We start from the raw sequence: 15,593 nt of genomic DNA, 5'->3' as shown, positions 1-15,593 counted from the left end.
GCGCGAGAGGATGCCGGGGCCCCCGTTCCGGATACTCGCTGCGTTGCCTGCCGCGCATGTGTCTCTTACGTTAAGAAGAAGAAGTCGGCTTCCGTGTGACGACATTAATGGTGCGCCGGGAGTTCTCTGCGCGTGCGTGGGTGAACGTTGAGCCCCTTTCCCCTGCCGCGAAGATGTCTGCGCGGGTGAAGCGGGAGCGGGATTCCCGCCTGGTGCCTTTGCGGAGCTCGCTTTCCAGCCGCGCTCAGCAAGACACCGGCGGGGAGGGCGGCGTGTCTCGAGGCGTGTCTCGAGGCCTGGGAGCGGACCCCGTGCAAGTGAAGCGGGAGCCCGTCGACGAGGAGCCCAGAATCAAGCAGGAGCCCGTCGACGAGGACGACGAGGAGCCCACCGGTGGGTGCGGGAAGACGGGCGGCTGCAGGGGAGACCAACTGCCTGCCTGCTCACAATACATACAAATCAAGCGCGCGTTAACCTGTGGAACTCGCCGCCACATGATGTGCAGGCAGAGCCGTAGATCAGCCGCTTTGCCTGCACGAGGCCTCAGGCTCGACTCACACCACCTCCTGTTTTAAAAGGGTTTGAGGGAGAAGGTGATAGAAAGGACCCTTCTCTGCTGAACATCTTGGAAAAGTCGCTGCTCGGTAGAGCAGACAATATTTGCCTAGGTAGACAAATAGTCTTATAGGGTATAAGGCAGCCTCCTATTTGTTTATTTATTGCACTCATATACCAGCTTCCTCCCAGGAGCACAAGGTGGTGTACATGGTTCTCCCCTCCCCGTTTTATCCTCACAACAACCCTGTGAGGTAGGTTAGGCTGAAACACAGTGACTGGCCCAAAGGCACCCAGTGAGCTTCATGGCTCTGACATTACTTGCTGGTATCATACATGTGCAATATACTGAGAGCCAGTGTGGCGTAGTGGTTAGTGTTGGTTCGAATCCCCACACAGCCACGAAGCTCGCTGGGTGATCTTGGGCCAGTCACTGCCTCTCGGAGGAAGGCTATGGTAAACCTTCTCTGAATACTGCTTACCATGAAAGCCCTATTCATAGGGTCGCCATAAATCGGGATTGACTTGAATGCAGTCCATTTCCATTTTCCCCCCAATACAGATTAGAGATAGGAAGTATTCATGCTTCCCGTTGGGGTATCTGGCTACCTACATTTGAAAATATTGTTCTAGACTAGAAGGAATTTGATTCCTGGTTCCAGATAATTAGGACTAGATGGGATCTGGAGCCTCATCCAATAAGGCAGTCCTTCCATTCTTAAAGGCGTAAGAGCCTTGTCTGGTTTTGGCAACTTATTCCAGACTTCTTTGAGTCAAATTTGTTGTGTGGACTTGGCAAGTCACCTATTCTGAATGCAAGAACGTAGAACGCTTCCTTATACTGAGGCAGATCACTGGTTGATCTAGGTAAGTATTTGTGGGGAACCTCTGGCTTGTGGTCCAGCAGGCCTTCCCCTTGTGGCCTGTGAGGCTGTTCTAGCCAAACCACGCCCACCTGTCCTACACCTGTGAGGCAGGTAAAAATGCAGCTAGGCCAAAGAGGGTTTGGAAGTACCACTAATCAGCTGACAATCCCAGTTGCCCTATGATTTTGATCAGTGGTACCTACAAAGCACTGTACACAAGCACCGACAGTTGCTGATTGACAGGGTTTCTATCCACGGTGCTTTGCAAAAATAGGTCACATTACATTGTGACATCCGGTGATCAAAGGTGGATGCCCAGCCAACCTGTCAAACTTGGCCCATGGGGTCGGGGTGAGGAGAGATAAGGATTTGCCCTCTGGCCAGATCCAGTTCCTCATCCCTGGCCTATGATGACTGGGCACTGGCTCTCTATGGTTGCAGACAGGTCTTTCTCAGACTTCTTTGGAGTTGTTGGGGGATTGAACCATGGACCTTCTCTGTGCAAAGCATGTGCTGTGCCGCTGCATTATGACCCTTCCCTGTAATTCGCCCACTGTGTTGGGAAAATAGAAGCAGTAATACAGTAGTTGCACATTGTTCTGGGTGGTTGTGTGGCAAAATACAATAGAGATTGTAAACAGTTTGTAAATTAAAAACGGCAGCCAGTGCTGGTGGTTTAGCTGTGAATCTCAGCTCTTGGGGTGCTGTGTAACTTGTGACTTAGGCTGCAGTCCAATACATACTCCCTTATGTGGGAGTAAGTCCCATTGAACGTAATGGAGCTCACTTCTGAGTAGACATGTATTGGATTGCAGCCCTAGTCAAGAAGAGTTGTTTTGCAGTTATTACTTATTTTTTACGTGGCTCCTGTGTGGTGCCACAGGCTTTCTTTTGTTTTCAAATTATTTACCTTGTTGACAATCTCGGGTGCCCTATGATTCCAATAACTCATAAGAAGCTTTGATATTTTCTTGTTGGTGAAGAATGATGCATGTTTTTGAATCACACACAACTCTTTTTTGGGCAGTGTGGATAGGTTGAATACCTGAACTTTTTTCAGACTCTTCATCTGATTAAAACCCAACTAGTAATCCATATCTGGCACCAGGGTTAATGACAACAGTTTAATTGGCTAATGCTTTCATTTCATGTCCAGAACACACACTGCCATGATCATGGGGTCCTAATTTACAGTTATTGAAAATGCATCCTCATCCCTATAGAAAGGAGTGAATAAATGCATACATGAATAAAGGCCTTTAAGGTCATTTTGTGCTATTTTAGTAATATTTGCACAGAGGATTCAAATACATTGGTTTTCTCTTGTTTATGTTGCAGTGTGTTTTGAGTTTGAATTTTATTCTACTGCTCTAAGCTTCTTGCATGTCATTTTGCTGCTGGAAAGAGCAACTAAGAAATCTTACAAATAACACAAATAAAACAATTCCTTTTCATTTGCTTCCCTCTTTCAGTGAAGTATGGTCGATTTGACCCAGAAGACCGACGAAGCAGGCACTGCCCTTACTTGGACACCATAAACAAGTCAGTATCAAGATTAAGTAAAGGGGGAGTAAGCAATAAATATATTTTAGCAATGTTGCAGAGCCAGATATTGGAAAAAAAAGTTGCTTGTAGCAGAAAGCAATTTCAAATAAGCTGTCTGCAACTAGAAAGTGTGTCATGCTGAGCAGAAATGTAGAATTTCTAGAAATGTTGAAGCTATTAGGAACTAATAAACTAAATGAGAATATCTAAAATATGTGGAATACTTATTTCTTTTTTGGATCTTAACTTTATTATGGATTGTGTACCACTTGGCACAGAAACATCTAAGTGTGTGGTATAGTTATAAAAAGCAGCCACCAGGGCTGTGGAAGTCAGTACATCAAACCTTCGACTCCAACTCCTCTATTTTTCTACTGTCCGACTCCGACTCCTCCATAAATGGCAAATGTATATATATATATATTTATTTATATCCTGCCTTTCCTCCCAACAGGAGCCCAGGGCGGCAAACAAACACTAAAAACACTTTAAGACATCATAAAAAGACCTTAAAATACATTAAAACAAAAAAATTTAAATTATTAATTTTATTTTGAAGTCGGAGTCGGTGCATTTCTACCAACTCCACCCAAAATTGCTTACAACTCCAACTCCACAGCCCTGGTAGCCACAAGAAAAACCTCTAATATTCATAGGCAATACCTTTATTGGGACCAACCAAAATATCACAGAAGTGGGGCGGCCTTTCAAGTTCTCCAGAACTCTTCATCATCAAAATAAGTGTGTGAGAACACTTCTCATCCCTCTCACCCACTGCTTTGTGTAACATACAATACCAAAAGCTGTGATACCCAAACCAGAGGCAACAGGGGGACGCACTGCAGCCAACAGTCTCTCTTTCAAACTGTGTCCTGCTTTCTGGGGTTGGGGGTGGAAACAACAATTCCCTAGTCTCAACTTCCAGCCTAGCAGATCACCGTATTGCCAATAATCAGTAAATCTGGATATTGAATTAAACTCTATAATTATTCTTTTTTGTAATATTAGGGTTAGAGGGGGTATCGCCTACTGTGTTTCTGCAAAGTGGCCCCTCTCCTGTGAGGCCTGGATTTAGGTGCAGTAATACACTGTTCAAAAGTGGTGGAACCAAATATCTGTGAGGCTGCCACTAGGGAGCCCTTCCATTCCTCGGGGGGGGGAGCACCCTCATTTTGAAACGGCGCTTGTGGCAATAAGTGGGATTTGCTTCCTGGACAATATGTTTCAGGGACAGGGTTTCCTGTCAATACCCTTGTGTTGTGTAATGTGGACCATGCTGGCTTTCCGTCGGATTCAACTGAAGGTGTTTGACCGGAGTCTCTGGCTGTTCGACGAGATTAATTTGTCAATGTTCTCCCACTGCAGGAGCGTTCTGGACTTTGACTTTGAGAAGCTGTGTTCAATCTCACTCTCGCATATCAACGTCTATGCTTGCTTGGTGTGTGGAAAATATTTCCAGGGTGAGTTTGCTTTAACATTTTATACTTCCTGACAAAAATAGTTCAATGTGGCAATGCTGCCTCTGAGGCAAATGATCCTGGGGCAGCTTAGTAAGAGTAGTTTTCATGTGAAATAAAGAGATAGTGGCCTCTACCTAGTTAGTGTTTAGTGGGCCTCTCATCACACCAATCTTCTAATGATGCTGGGCTGACTGTGAGGTTTATCCATTGCAGTCTTTTACTATATAGGGGAAAGGGGTCATAGCTCAGTGGTGGAGCTTCTGCTTTGCATGCAGAAGGTTCAGGCCCCGGCGGCATCTCCAGGTAGGGCTGGGAGGGACTCCTGCCTGAAATCCTAGAGCTCTGCTGCCAGGCAGTACTGATGGACCAGTGGTCTGACACAGTTTGAAGCAGCTTTCTATATTGCTATACTGCTAAAAGCCTGCATCCATAGAATTGCTTGGTCTGTTCAAATCAGCATTTGAAATGCAGGCTGACTCCCCACTTGCATGGTCCTCCTCGCCCCTTAGGATTGCCTAGTCACAGTGCTGCAGCAGTGGAAGTCACAGCTGGCAGTATTTCCCTGTCGAGATCTAGACTCCAGTCCTTGGCACTCTCTGGTTCTCAGTCCCTAGCCTTCCCAACCTCCTTTGGCTGCCCCTTTACCTCCTTTTCTTTTCCCTTGTTCAGCGCTCTCTCGACTGTTAATCAGGCCACTGAATGCCTTGTCCCTTCAGCTGCCCTATCCCTTGGCAAGTCTCCCTGGTGCTTGTCAGTTCCTCCCTCACTTGCAGAAATATGATGAGTCTTGCCTCAGTTCCCCATCCCCTCTGCCATTTTTCTCAAGCTTCATTCCTCAGTCAGCTTGGTTCCCCTTTTAAGGTCATTGCTGACTCTGCCTCCACTCTCCTTGCCTTTGGGCTCCCTTGCTCTTAATTTCCCTACATCCTGACTTCTAGGTGCGCAGTCTGCCTCTGAGGTTTTAAACCCAAACAAACAAACAGCTTTCCCTTCCATCTTATAACCTGCAGTTTAAATTGTTTTGTTCCTAACAACTGACCGTTCCTTACCACCACATCGGCTCAGCTAATCATGTCACTGTGTCTTCTCTACTGCAAGCACATTATAGTACAGATAACAATTTCTATGCTGGTTCTTAAGACTGTTTAGAGAAGTTCAGCTACTAGAAGTCAACCCTGCAATGCTGTCTTACAGTAGTTTGTTGCTTGCCTCCTGTCTTCTCTGCAGGTCGGGGCTTGAAATCCCATGCTTATATTCACAGTGTACAATTCAGCCATCACGTCTTCCTCAATCTTCACACCCTGAAGTTCTATTGTTTGCCAGACAACTATGAAATCATTGACTCTTCTCTTGAAGATATCACTGTATGTGGCCTTCCTGATGAAGGGGTGGGGGCTGGGCACAATAGGCATGTTTCCAAGGTTCGTGGCTCTGATCCAGAATGTTCACCCACAATGTTGACCACGCAGTGGGGTGTTTAACTTCCTTTTTGTTTAAAGCAGCTTCTATGGGTTATTACTGATTTCTCTCCCCCGACCCCCATTCAGGAGCAGTTTTTGTTGTGACCCAAGAAGTTTATTTTACTTGCTGTGCTGCTTGTACATATGACTGAATTGGAACCTTAGAGATGCATGTTCTTGTACACTTGAACTAGGTTCTAATAGTCTTGCATTTAATTCTTTTTAAAAAACTTTTTTAAAATGTAAGCTTTACCTTATCATTAAGGTGGTGGGTCCAGCTTGAGCCTTTAGCAGCAGTTCGTCTCTTCAGCTTAATCTATATTTGCTGTCCTCCCCCACAGTATGTTCTGAAGCCCACCTTCACCAAGCAACACATAGCCAACTTGGATAAGCAGGCCAAGCTCTCTCGAGCCTATGATGGCACCACATACCTGCCGGGCATCGTGGGACTGAACAACATCAAAGCGAATGACTATGCTAATGCAGTTCTCCAGGTACAGTGAAACCTGTGAAATGGAAAAGAAGGAGATGTTTAAGCTGAGGTTTGATGGCCACCTGCTAGGGATCCCATTGGAGCTCATTTTCTGCATTGGCAGTGGGCTCAAACACCAAGTACCCTTCCAAGTCTATAATTCTAAGTGTGGAACTGGCTGCAACAGTAGCCTTGGCCAGATACCAGGAATCTGTTCTGTTATCCAAAGGCTGCTTTAGTCCCAACAGAGTTTTATTTTGAGATTTGAGTCACTTTTCACATCCTTCCTGTCTTTAATCATGTCTGAGTGCTGAAATATCTGCAAACATTCTCTACTTTTTCAATAGAAACATTCGGGTTAGGAAATTCATCACTATAATTTCAATATAGACTGTGCTCCGGAGAGCAAACTGCTCCATTGCTGGAATTTGCTGGTTGATATTTTTTCTCAGTATGTGTGACTGCTGCCCTCCTGTGTAGTGTTCTGGGGGGAGGTGCAGTTAACGTGTATTCTGGAGCCCCGGCCCTGGGTCAGGGACAAAATACTGACGTCAAGGAGTCAGCATGGCTACTCTCTTATACTATACGGCAGGAATTATATTGCCCTTACCTCAGCATTATTGGTGTTGTTTACTTGTTATACAGCCTGATGAATCCATCTTATCTCTATTTTTGCTTGTATTGTTGGTGCTGGCAGTCAAAATATAGACTGGGAGTTCATGGTATTGGGGCCCTTGGGCTTGTCCAGTCCAGGCCTGGTGATCATAATTCATGCCTTCATAGGCTAGGCAGCAATGACATGGCTACTTGGCATTGCCCTTTCTGATTGGTACCTGGCAGGATTACTCTCTTAACCAAGTTTAATGCTGGAGCCTCTCTTTGTGCACAGATGAAAGGATTGGAGTGGGGGAAAAGCCTTCTCCAACCTGGTGCCCTTTAGATGTTTTGGACCTCAATGCCCATCAGCTCCAGTCAGCGTGGCTGTGCTTTCATCAGGCCCACTGTCATACAGCCGTGCTGTCTGGGGCTGATGGGAATTGTAGTCCAAACCATCTGGAGGGCACTACGTCAGGGAAGACTGGAGTACACAATGATTCAAATTAAATCAAAGCAAGGTTACAGGGTTGGGGAGGGCTGGCATTCATATGTTTTTTATTGTATCTTAAATGAACTGAGTGGGCTACATGGTATTCGATTTTTAACCTGATAATATATTTGAGGCAGGAGAGGTTTTACATTGAAATAACTTTGGCTGTTTTTCCACTGATCTTCAACATTTGTGTGCCTAGGCACTATCTAATGTCCCACCACTGCGGAATTATTTTCTGGAGGAGGAGAACTACAAAAACATCAAGCGCCCTCCAGGAGACATCATGTTTCTGCTCGTTCAGAGGTTTGGAGAGCTCATGAGAAAGCTGTGGAATCCGCGGAATTTCAAAGCTCACGTCTCTCCCCATGAAATGCTGCAGGCCGTGGTTCTCTGCAGCAAGAAGAACTTCCAGATCACTAAGCAAGGTGGGACATGGCAGAGCTTCTTCTAGAAGACAGGTGAAGCTAAAAGCAGCAGTCTGAAACTGCTGCTGGTGGCTCAGAGGTAGAGGAATGCTATGCTGGGCGTCTTTATCAGTCACAGTTCCTCTTCTTATAACAAGGCCTGGAGGATTTTTTTGTTTTGTTTTAGTTTTGTTTTGTGCGTCCTACGAGGAATTCTGAGTGCTGTACACAGTTCCCTGTAAACACAGCTCATAGTTTAACCTCCCAGTGTTCTGAATTCTCCTTCCATGAGCTCCAACCCATTGATCTGGTGGGTTTTTCCAAAGTGATATTGCCACCTTCAGATCACGCCTGAATGCAGCTCTTGACATGTTTGCCTCCCTTTGCCAACGTGCTGCTCACCCCTGTGTTCCCCAGCCTGATCTCAATCCCACGCAGTAGTTCCTTCATGTTACTGCACAGCTGGATGCCTCTGGAGAAGAGAGAAAATAAAGAATGAGAAGGAAGACCTATAAATGGCAACTGCATTTGCAAAGGCTGAAATCCATGATTGCCCACCTCAGGAGGGAGGCTTGCATAAACTGTAGAGCAAACATCTCCAACCTGGTGCCCCAGACATTTTGGACTACATCTCCCATCATCCCCAGGCAGCTTGGCTGTGCTGGTTGGGGCTGATGGGAGTAATAGTCCAAAACATCTGGAGGGCACCAGGTTGCTGAAGGTTGCTGTAGAGGCTGGAGTATTCGTGCCAACAGCATGCCAGACTTGCAGCCTCACTCCACCTCAAGCTGTCTTCGGAAGGCTTTCTTCCAGTCCCTTTCTTTAATTCTCTCCACTGTCTGCCTTTTTGCAGGTGACGCAGTTGAATTTCTTTCCTGGTTCTTGAATGCCTTGCACTCTGCTCTTGGTGGGACAAAGAAGAAGAAAAAGAGTAAGGAAGAGATGTTAATGCCTCTGCGGTACCTTGTATGCTGCGTTTCTGGTACGCAGCATTGGTTTACAAAATGCTTACCATCCGAAGCTGGTGAAAGGCACTCCTAGCCACTGAGGGTCACCTGGGGCTCTAGCGACAAAGATGGATCCAGGAGCACCCCCAGACTATGGACCTGCTCTTTCAGAGGGAGTAAGACCCCATCCAAAGCAGGCATCTGATCAATTATCTGAACTCTGGAACCACCAACCCACATCGTTTCTGTCTTGCTAGGATTCATACTCAGTTTATTTTATTTATTTATTATTTGATTTATATTCTGCCCTTCCTCCCAGCAGGAGCCCAGGGCGATGATATTGGCCCTCAACCAGCCCACCACCGAGTCCAGGCAGCAGTCCAGGGCTTGCACTGTATCCCCTGATTCAGATGTTACAGACAAATAGAGCTGGGTATCGTCAGCATGCTGCTGACACTTCTCCCCAAATTTCCTGATGACCGCTCCCAAGGGCTTCATATAGATGTTAAACAGCATGGGGGACAAGATGGTACCCTGCGGCACCCCACAGCACAGCTGCCAGGGGGTCAAAAGACAGTCACCCTATGCTATTCTCTGAGAATGACTCTGGAGATAGGATCGGAACCACTATCAAACAGTGCCTCCAATACCCATCTCACCAAGTCAGCCCAGAAGGATACCATGGTTAATGGTATCAAAACCCATCAAAATATGAAGGACTCCTTGCACTCAAAAGACACTCGAGCAAGGCTGGTGCCAAAGGGAGGCCAGGTCAGGCCCGGGCTGAGGGCCCCTGTGCCCCTCAGGGTGGGAGAGTAGCATTCCCATGACCCATGGCAGGGTTCCTGCCGCGGATCGCAGAGAGGGAGCTTCCAGGCTGCCCGCCCGTTCACTCACTCCACCTATCCCTATCCTGTCTTTGCTGCTGCATGCGCTGCACGCACCAGGCTCCCATCAGCCAAGATGGTGGAGGTAGCTTCTTTAAGGGGCTAATGCCCCACCACCATTTTGGTTGATGGCAGGCATGTGTGCGCATGTAGTATACTGCGTATGCGTGCCATGAACCAAGATGGAGGCGGGGGCATCAGCCCCTTAGAGAAGTCTCTGCCGCCATCTTTGTTGATGGCAACCCTGCACACGCAGCACGCACACCCACAAAGACAGGAGAGGGGTAGGTGGAACAGGCAGGAGCTGCGCGCCGAGGGCAGGCTGGAGCCAGCCTTGCGCTTGAGCCTTAATACCAGCACCAGCCCATCATGAGTAAATATCAGATTTGCTATACCACAGATAGGGCTGCCTCGGTGGTACAGCTGCATTTGGGGAACTTGCTCCCTGGAGAAATCTGCCAAGATGCTCCCCTCCCCAGGCCAGCATTTCCCATTTTTAGTCTGGCTCTGAAATGTTTTTTATTCCATAAGGCTTTTTATGACTGGTTTCATTGTGTTTTAGGCTGGCTGGTGTACATTATTATGCTGATGTGAGCTGTCTTAGAAAAGCTTGGTTTTTAAACGTGGGATGTGTTGGAGGCTTTCCACAGTCAAGCAGTATAGTTAAATGAATTAAAATAAAAGCATGAATTTTGGGGAGGTTGTGCTATGAATGAACAGCAACCTGTTTTGTTTTGCTCTGTATGTCTGCAGCCATTGTGACGGACGTCTTCCAGGGGTCCATGCGGATATTCACCAAGAAATTGCCACACCCTGATCTGGTACATATGACTATGATGATTTTGTACGGGCCAGATTCTTCCTTACAAAGGGGAAACGTACATCGGGGGAAACCTTGTTGGTGAGCGGGTGTTAATGCTTGCTGTGCCTATCACTGCAGGAAAGTGCAGTATACAGTTTGACTGGTGATGCCGGACTCTGTCAAGCAGTTAAGATAGGAAACCCTAAGTCTGTGTTTGGCTGGGTGGACTGTCAGTAGATGTTCCTCTTTTATCTGTCAAAGGCCGGTGGCATGGAGGTTCCTCACTTCTCTCTTACTGGAGCCTTGCACGTAGCAGCACTGGATGATCAGTTTAGCCCCCCACTTACCCCACGGCAAAGCCAGCTGTGTCTGCCTCAGGCCTTTTTCTCCCACGCTGACTGCTTTGCTTTGCGTTGGCTTCTTTCAGCCAGCGGAGGAGAAGGAGCAGTTGCTCCAGAATGACGAATACCAGGAGAAAATGGTGGAGTCTACCTTCATGTACCTAACCCTGGACCTCCCCACAGCCCCCCTGTACAAGGATGAGAAGGAGCAACTCATCATTCCACAAGTGCCACTTTTCAACATCCTGGCCAAGTTCAACGGAATTACAGAGAAGGTAACCGCCCCTTCTGTCCCCTCTGCTTCTTTCCCTCCTCCCCCGCACCTCCTCAATCAGGATTGGAGCTGAAAGCCATAATCGGGAGTGAGCGCATTGCACCTTCTCAACGTTTGTTTATTTAGTTAGCTAATGAACTTGTTACTTGCTTTTATACTCACATATGCGCAATCAAAGCAACTTACAATTCATAAAAATTAAAATAAAAAATCAAGTAAAAGATTAAAAATTTATAAAAAGTTAAAAACAAGGCAGTGGAGCAACCCTTCTTAGGAAGGCTACCCAACAGAAGCCCTCCAAAAGCCTTCCACAGTTAAGAAACAAATGTCTGGGAGAAGAGAAATGTTTTTGCCTGGCACCTAAAGGTGGATAATAGTGCCAGGCATACTTCCGTGTTGGTAATCCCATCCTGAGAAATCCCCCACCCCACTTCGCTATTAATCAGTGGAGAAGAAGTGGCTTGAAAGGGGGAACTGTGACAGGTGTTTAGAGTCCGTAGACGTACAAGGAGGATTTGAGTGTCTTGTGCTAAGGAGGGTCAAGGTTGGGTCTCTTGGTAACCCCAGTGTTATTGCTGTGCCTAAACATGGTTGATTTTTCTCCCATTGAAAGAGGTTGATGACAAAGAGCCCAAAGTTGCACATCCAGCACAGTGCAAGCTTCCCTGTGAAAGTCTGTCTCCAAACATTGTTGTCTCTTCTTTAGGAATATAAAACCTACAAGGAGAACTTCCTAAAGCGCTTCCAGCTTACCAAGCTGCCTCCTTACCTCATCTTCTGCATCAAGAGGTTCACCAAGAACAATTTCTTTGTGGAGAAAAACCCCACTATTGTCAACTTCCCCATCACGTAGGTACCACCTTTCTCTGTGGCAGCCTTTGCCAGCCTGGTGCCTTCCAGATGTTGTAGCAGTACAGCTCCCATCACCCCCAGCTGGCACATGCTGTGTGATGTGCTGAAAATGTGTTGGGAGGGAGGAGGACAAAATCTCAGGCACTATTTCTTAGTTGCAGAGTTCTTGTAACACCAGCTGCAGCTAGAATGCCTTCCCCAACCTGGTGCCCTCCAGGTGTGTTGGTCTGCAACTCCTATTAGCTCCAACCAGCCTGGCCATACAATGCTGGGGCTGATGGGGGCACAACCGTGCTGGCTGGCGCTGATGGGAATTGTAGTGCAGAACACCAGAGGGCACCAAATTGGGGAAGGCCGCCTTACACCGAGTGAGATTGTTGGTTGGTCTAGTTTGTTATTGTCCACACTGGCTGGCTCTGACTCTCCGCGGCTTGAGCTAGCACTCTTCCCGCCCCAGGGATTATTAATTTCATTTTATGTTATTCAAGTATTTGTATACAACTTTTCATCAAGCTGCTGCTAAGAATGTTTGGCAGGGGCATGGAAATTGTCCGTGCAGTGGACGTGGAACACTTTACTGTAGGGTATCTGACTGCCACCTCACCAACCCCCACAGCACCAGGAGAGTAGTTTGTTTCTCCCCTTTCTGGAGCGACCTATCGGTTCACTGGCAGGAGAGCCGTGCGGCAAGAGGTGGTGGCTCCGGAAACGATTTGCTGGTAGCTCACTTGAGGGATGGGGTGGGAAGGAGAACAGCCAGTCCACACGTGCGCACAGCCAGCTCTTCTCTCCAACCTCTTTATGACAGGGCTTCTCCCTCTCCCTCCCCAGCGAGCCTGTACGTTTGATGCTGGAAAATGGCAGTTGTGCAAACCTTGAGCCAGGCTTTCAGACGTGAGGCAGAGGGGCTTCATCTTGGCAGGGGGATTTGCTTACAAATTAGTCAAAGGTGTATAGGCAACTAAGTCCAACTCAGCGTAGAGTAGATCCATTGACATTTATGAGCCTAAGTTGGTCACGTCCATTAACTTCGCTGGATCTACTCTGGGTAGGACTACCATTGAACACGACCCAAAATGTGTAGTTGTCAACACCCTTCCAGGTGGCTTCTGTTTCACTCATGCGTGACTTTTGCAGGAGTTGCTAGCAGTAGCTCAAGGTGCTGCTGTGCTGCCACTCCCACCCTACGAGCGCACAGCAAGAAGGGCATTTCTGTGCTGAACATGCTAGGAAGGGTACTCAAGGCTAGGAAGCAATTTTATGAAATGTATGCAGCCCTGCCTTTTGGAAGGGAGACTTCAGGCACTCCTATGCCTTACAGCAAGTGTGGGGAATGTTTCGCCCTGCAGATGTTGATGGACTACAACTCTCACCAGTCCCAGCAAGTATGGTCAATGGCCAGGGATGATGGAAGGTGAAGTTCATCAACATCTGGAGGCCCAAAGGTTCCCCACATCTGTCTGACAGCCTCTGACTTCCTCCTTTTCTGCTGTAGGAATGTGGATCTCCGGGAATACCTGTCTGAGGAAGTGCAGGCTGTACATAAGAACACAACCTATGACCTCATCGCAAACATAGTGCATGATGGGAAGCCAGCTGAAGGGGCCTACAGGATACATGTATTGCACCATGTGAGTCTTGGGTGCTCTAGCTCAGACCTGCTGTTGCCTGGTTTGATCCAGAGTGACATTCGAATTGCAGTTTTACCTGGATCCAAGTTCCAGCTGCACTCTAGCCCAAGTGACCTCTTGCGCCACATTGTTCTTTTAACCTGTCTCCTGATGTTGCTTTCCCTCATGATGTTGCAGGGCACAGGCAAGTGGTATGAGCTGCAAGATTTGCAGGTAACAGATATTCTGCCCCAGATGATCACACTCTCCGAAGCTTACATTCAGGTCAGTGCTGGGGGGTGTCAGCAGTGAAGGGGGGGTAGCTTTAGAACCTTACTTTGTTGGTGAAATCCCCTGGAAACCTCCTCCTCTGCAGAAGGAGGGTCATCTTGCCATGGAAAGGCCCACAAGAAAGCCCTGGGCTCCAACGGGTGCCAATGCAAGCATTAAATGTAAATGTACTGCCTTCAAGTCAATTCCGACTTATGACGACCCTATGAATAGGGTTTTCATGAGGCTGAGAGGCAGTGACTGGCCCAAGGTCACCCAGTGAGCTTCATGCCTATGTTGGGATTCAAACCGTGGTCTCCCAGGTCGTAGTCCAGCACCTTAACCACTACACCACACTGGCTCTCTAACATGCAGGATGAAAAATGGAAATGGACTGTCTTTAAGTCGATCCTGACTTACGGGGACCCTATGAATAGGGTTCTCATGGTAAGTGGTATTCAGAGGGGGTTTCCCATTGCCTCCCTCTGAGGCTGAGAGGCAGTGACTGGCCCAGCTATGTGGGGATTCGAACCCTGGTCTCCCAGGTCGTAGTCCGAGCATTAGTAATGAGATAACTGCAGGTGATGCTTCCTTGTGTGTGCAAGCCTTGCAAATTTTGCTGTTGGGATAAAGAATAAGAACTGAGCAAATGGGCTGAAATCAGCCTGGCTGTAACTTTGATAATTTCATTTTGGTGGTGCAATGTGAGGCCTTAGTGCAGTTGCACATAATATAGCCAAAAAGGGCAACCAAATTTGGTTGCATGAAATCTGCTTATGGGTTTGTTTTGTTTCTGTAGATATGGAAAAGAAGAGACAGCAAAGAAGAGACCAACCGGCAAGGGGCTTAAAAAAAGAAAGTGGGAGCCAGAGGAGGACACAGAGGGCAGGATGCTGCGAGTTGAGAATGCCAAACATGGGCTATTGGGGGTTGCTTGTCAGGAGGGCACCCCTTTAGATGCTGCCAGCTTCATGTTGTTGGTTCTGTCCGTTAAGGAACCCAGACGAGCAAATGGATTCCTTGCTGCCACTTTAGTCTTGGCAGTATTCTTGTGGGAGAACTGCTTGGAAGATGGCAGTGCAAGAGTATCTTCTCTGGGCATAGCTGAATCCGACCCCATTTCACTGTTCTACAAGCCTACCTGGCGAAGACTTCTTGCAAGAACTTCTAGAAACTTTTTGCAGGGAGAGAGACAAGAGGCTTTTCCCTTGTATTTTGCTTGACACTTCGCCTTCCGTGTCTGTGTGCATTAAATGTGTGTACTTGGTTTTCTAATATGGTCTGTCTTTTTTTCCAGAACAAATCCTTTTGCTGGAAACAGTCCTAGCATTCAGTAGAAACGGTCACGTGATGAGCAAGAGCAGCCAACATTTTTCAGGCCAAGAGTTGCACTGACCCCTGGCCAGCTCTCCTGGAGTTGCAAATCAAAGTGGGTGTGGCTGAAGGGTCCCTTGCTTGTTCCTTATTTTCATTTTCATCCATAAAAACACCCCAATGGAAATGGGAATGTGCTGCCTTCAAGTCTATCCCGACTTATGGCAGCCCTAGGAATAGGGTTTTCATGGTAAGAGGTATTCAGAGGGGGTTTCCTATGGCCTCCCTCTGATTCCACTTTCTATAGTCATAATTAATTTCCATCCTTCCCACCCTTATTCCTTATTTATTCCATTTGCCTCAATAGTTTCCCCTCAGTGCAGCTAAAGCAGGGTTCTGATTGCAGAATGGGACTGGCACGCTCCATCATCCCTTCCCTGTTGT

General features: G+C 47.3%; 1 protein-coding gene across 2 annotated transcripts; it reads left to right on the top strand.

The window, feature by feature from the left end:
- The first annotated feature begins 29 nt into the window (after nt 1-29).
- On the top strand, nt 30-15,110 carry USP39 (ubiquitin specific peptidase 39). Of its 2 annotated transcripts, none has more exons than XM_061593043.1 (13): nt 30-393; nt 2,894-2,963; nt 4,332-4,426; nt 5,654-5,790; nt 6,228-6,380; nt 7,648-7,873; nt 8,706-8,834; nt 10,440-10,507; nt 10,916-11,104; nt 11,810-11,952; nt 13,451-13,586; nt 13,764-13,850; nt 14,635-15,110. In XM_061593043.1, the coding sequence occupies exons 1-13, from the start codon at nt 108-110 to the stop codon at nt 14,683-14,685; spliced, it is 1,770 nt and encodes a 589-aa protein (XP_061449027.1). In that variant the 5' UTR covers nt 30-107; the 3' UTR covers nt 14,686-15,110. The 2 variants fall into 2 exon arrangements, with proteins under 2 accessions (XP_061449027.1, XP_061449028.1); XM_061593044.1 differs by having other exon boundaries at nt 32-393; nt 8,706-8,783.
- The last annotated feature ends 483 nt before the right edge of the window (nt 15,111-15,593 follow it).

The sequence above is a fragment of the Rhineura floridana genome, chromosome 12 (assembly GCF_030035675.1).
Source record: "Rhineura floridana isolate rRhiFlo1 chromosome 12, rRhiFlo1.hap2, whole genome shotgun sequence".
Classification (NCBI taxonomy): Eukaryota; Metazoa; Chordata; class Lepidosauria; order Squamata; family Rhineuridae; genus Rhineura; species Rhineura floridana.
The sequence above is the reverse complement of the archived record's forward strand: the minus strand, read 5'-3'. Positions and strand labels throughout refer to the sequence as shown.

Coding starts and splice junctions, on each gene's coding strand:
- USP39 (XM_061593043.1), top strand. CDS start 108: ATGGTGCGCCGGGAGTTCTCTGCGCGTGCGTGGGTGAACGTTGAGCCC. Junction 5,791..6,227: donor CTTCTCTTGAAGATATCACT/GTATGTGGCCTT, acceptor CCTCCCCCACAG/TATGTTCTGAAGCCCACCTT. Junction 13,851..14,634: donor TCTCCGAAGCTTACATTCAG/GTCAGTGCTGGG, acceptor TTGTTTCTGTAG/ATATGGAAAAGAAGAGACAG.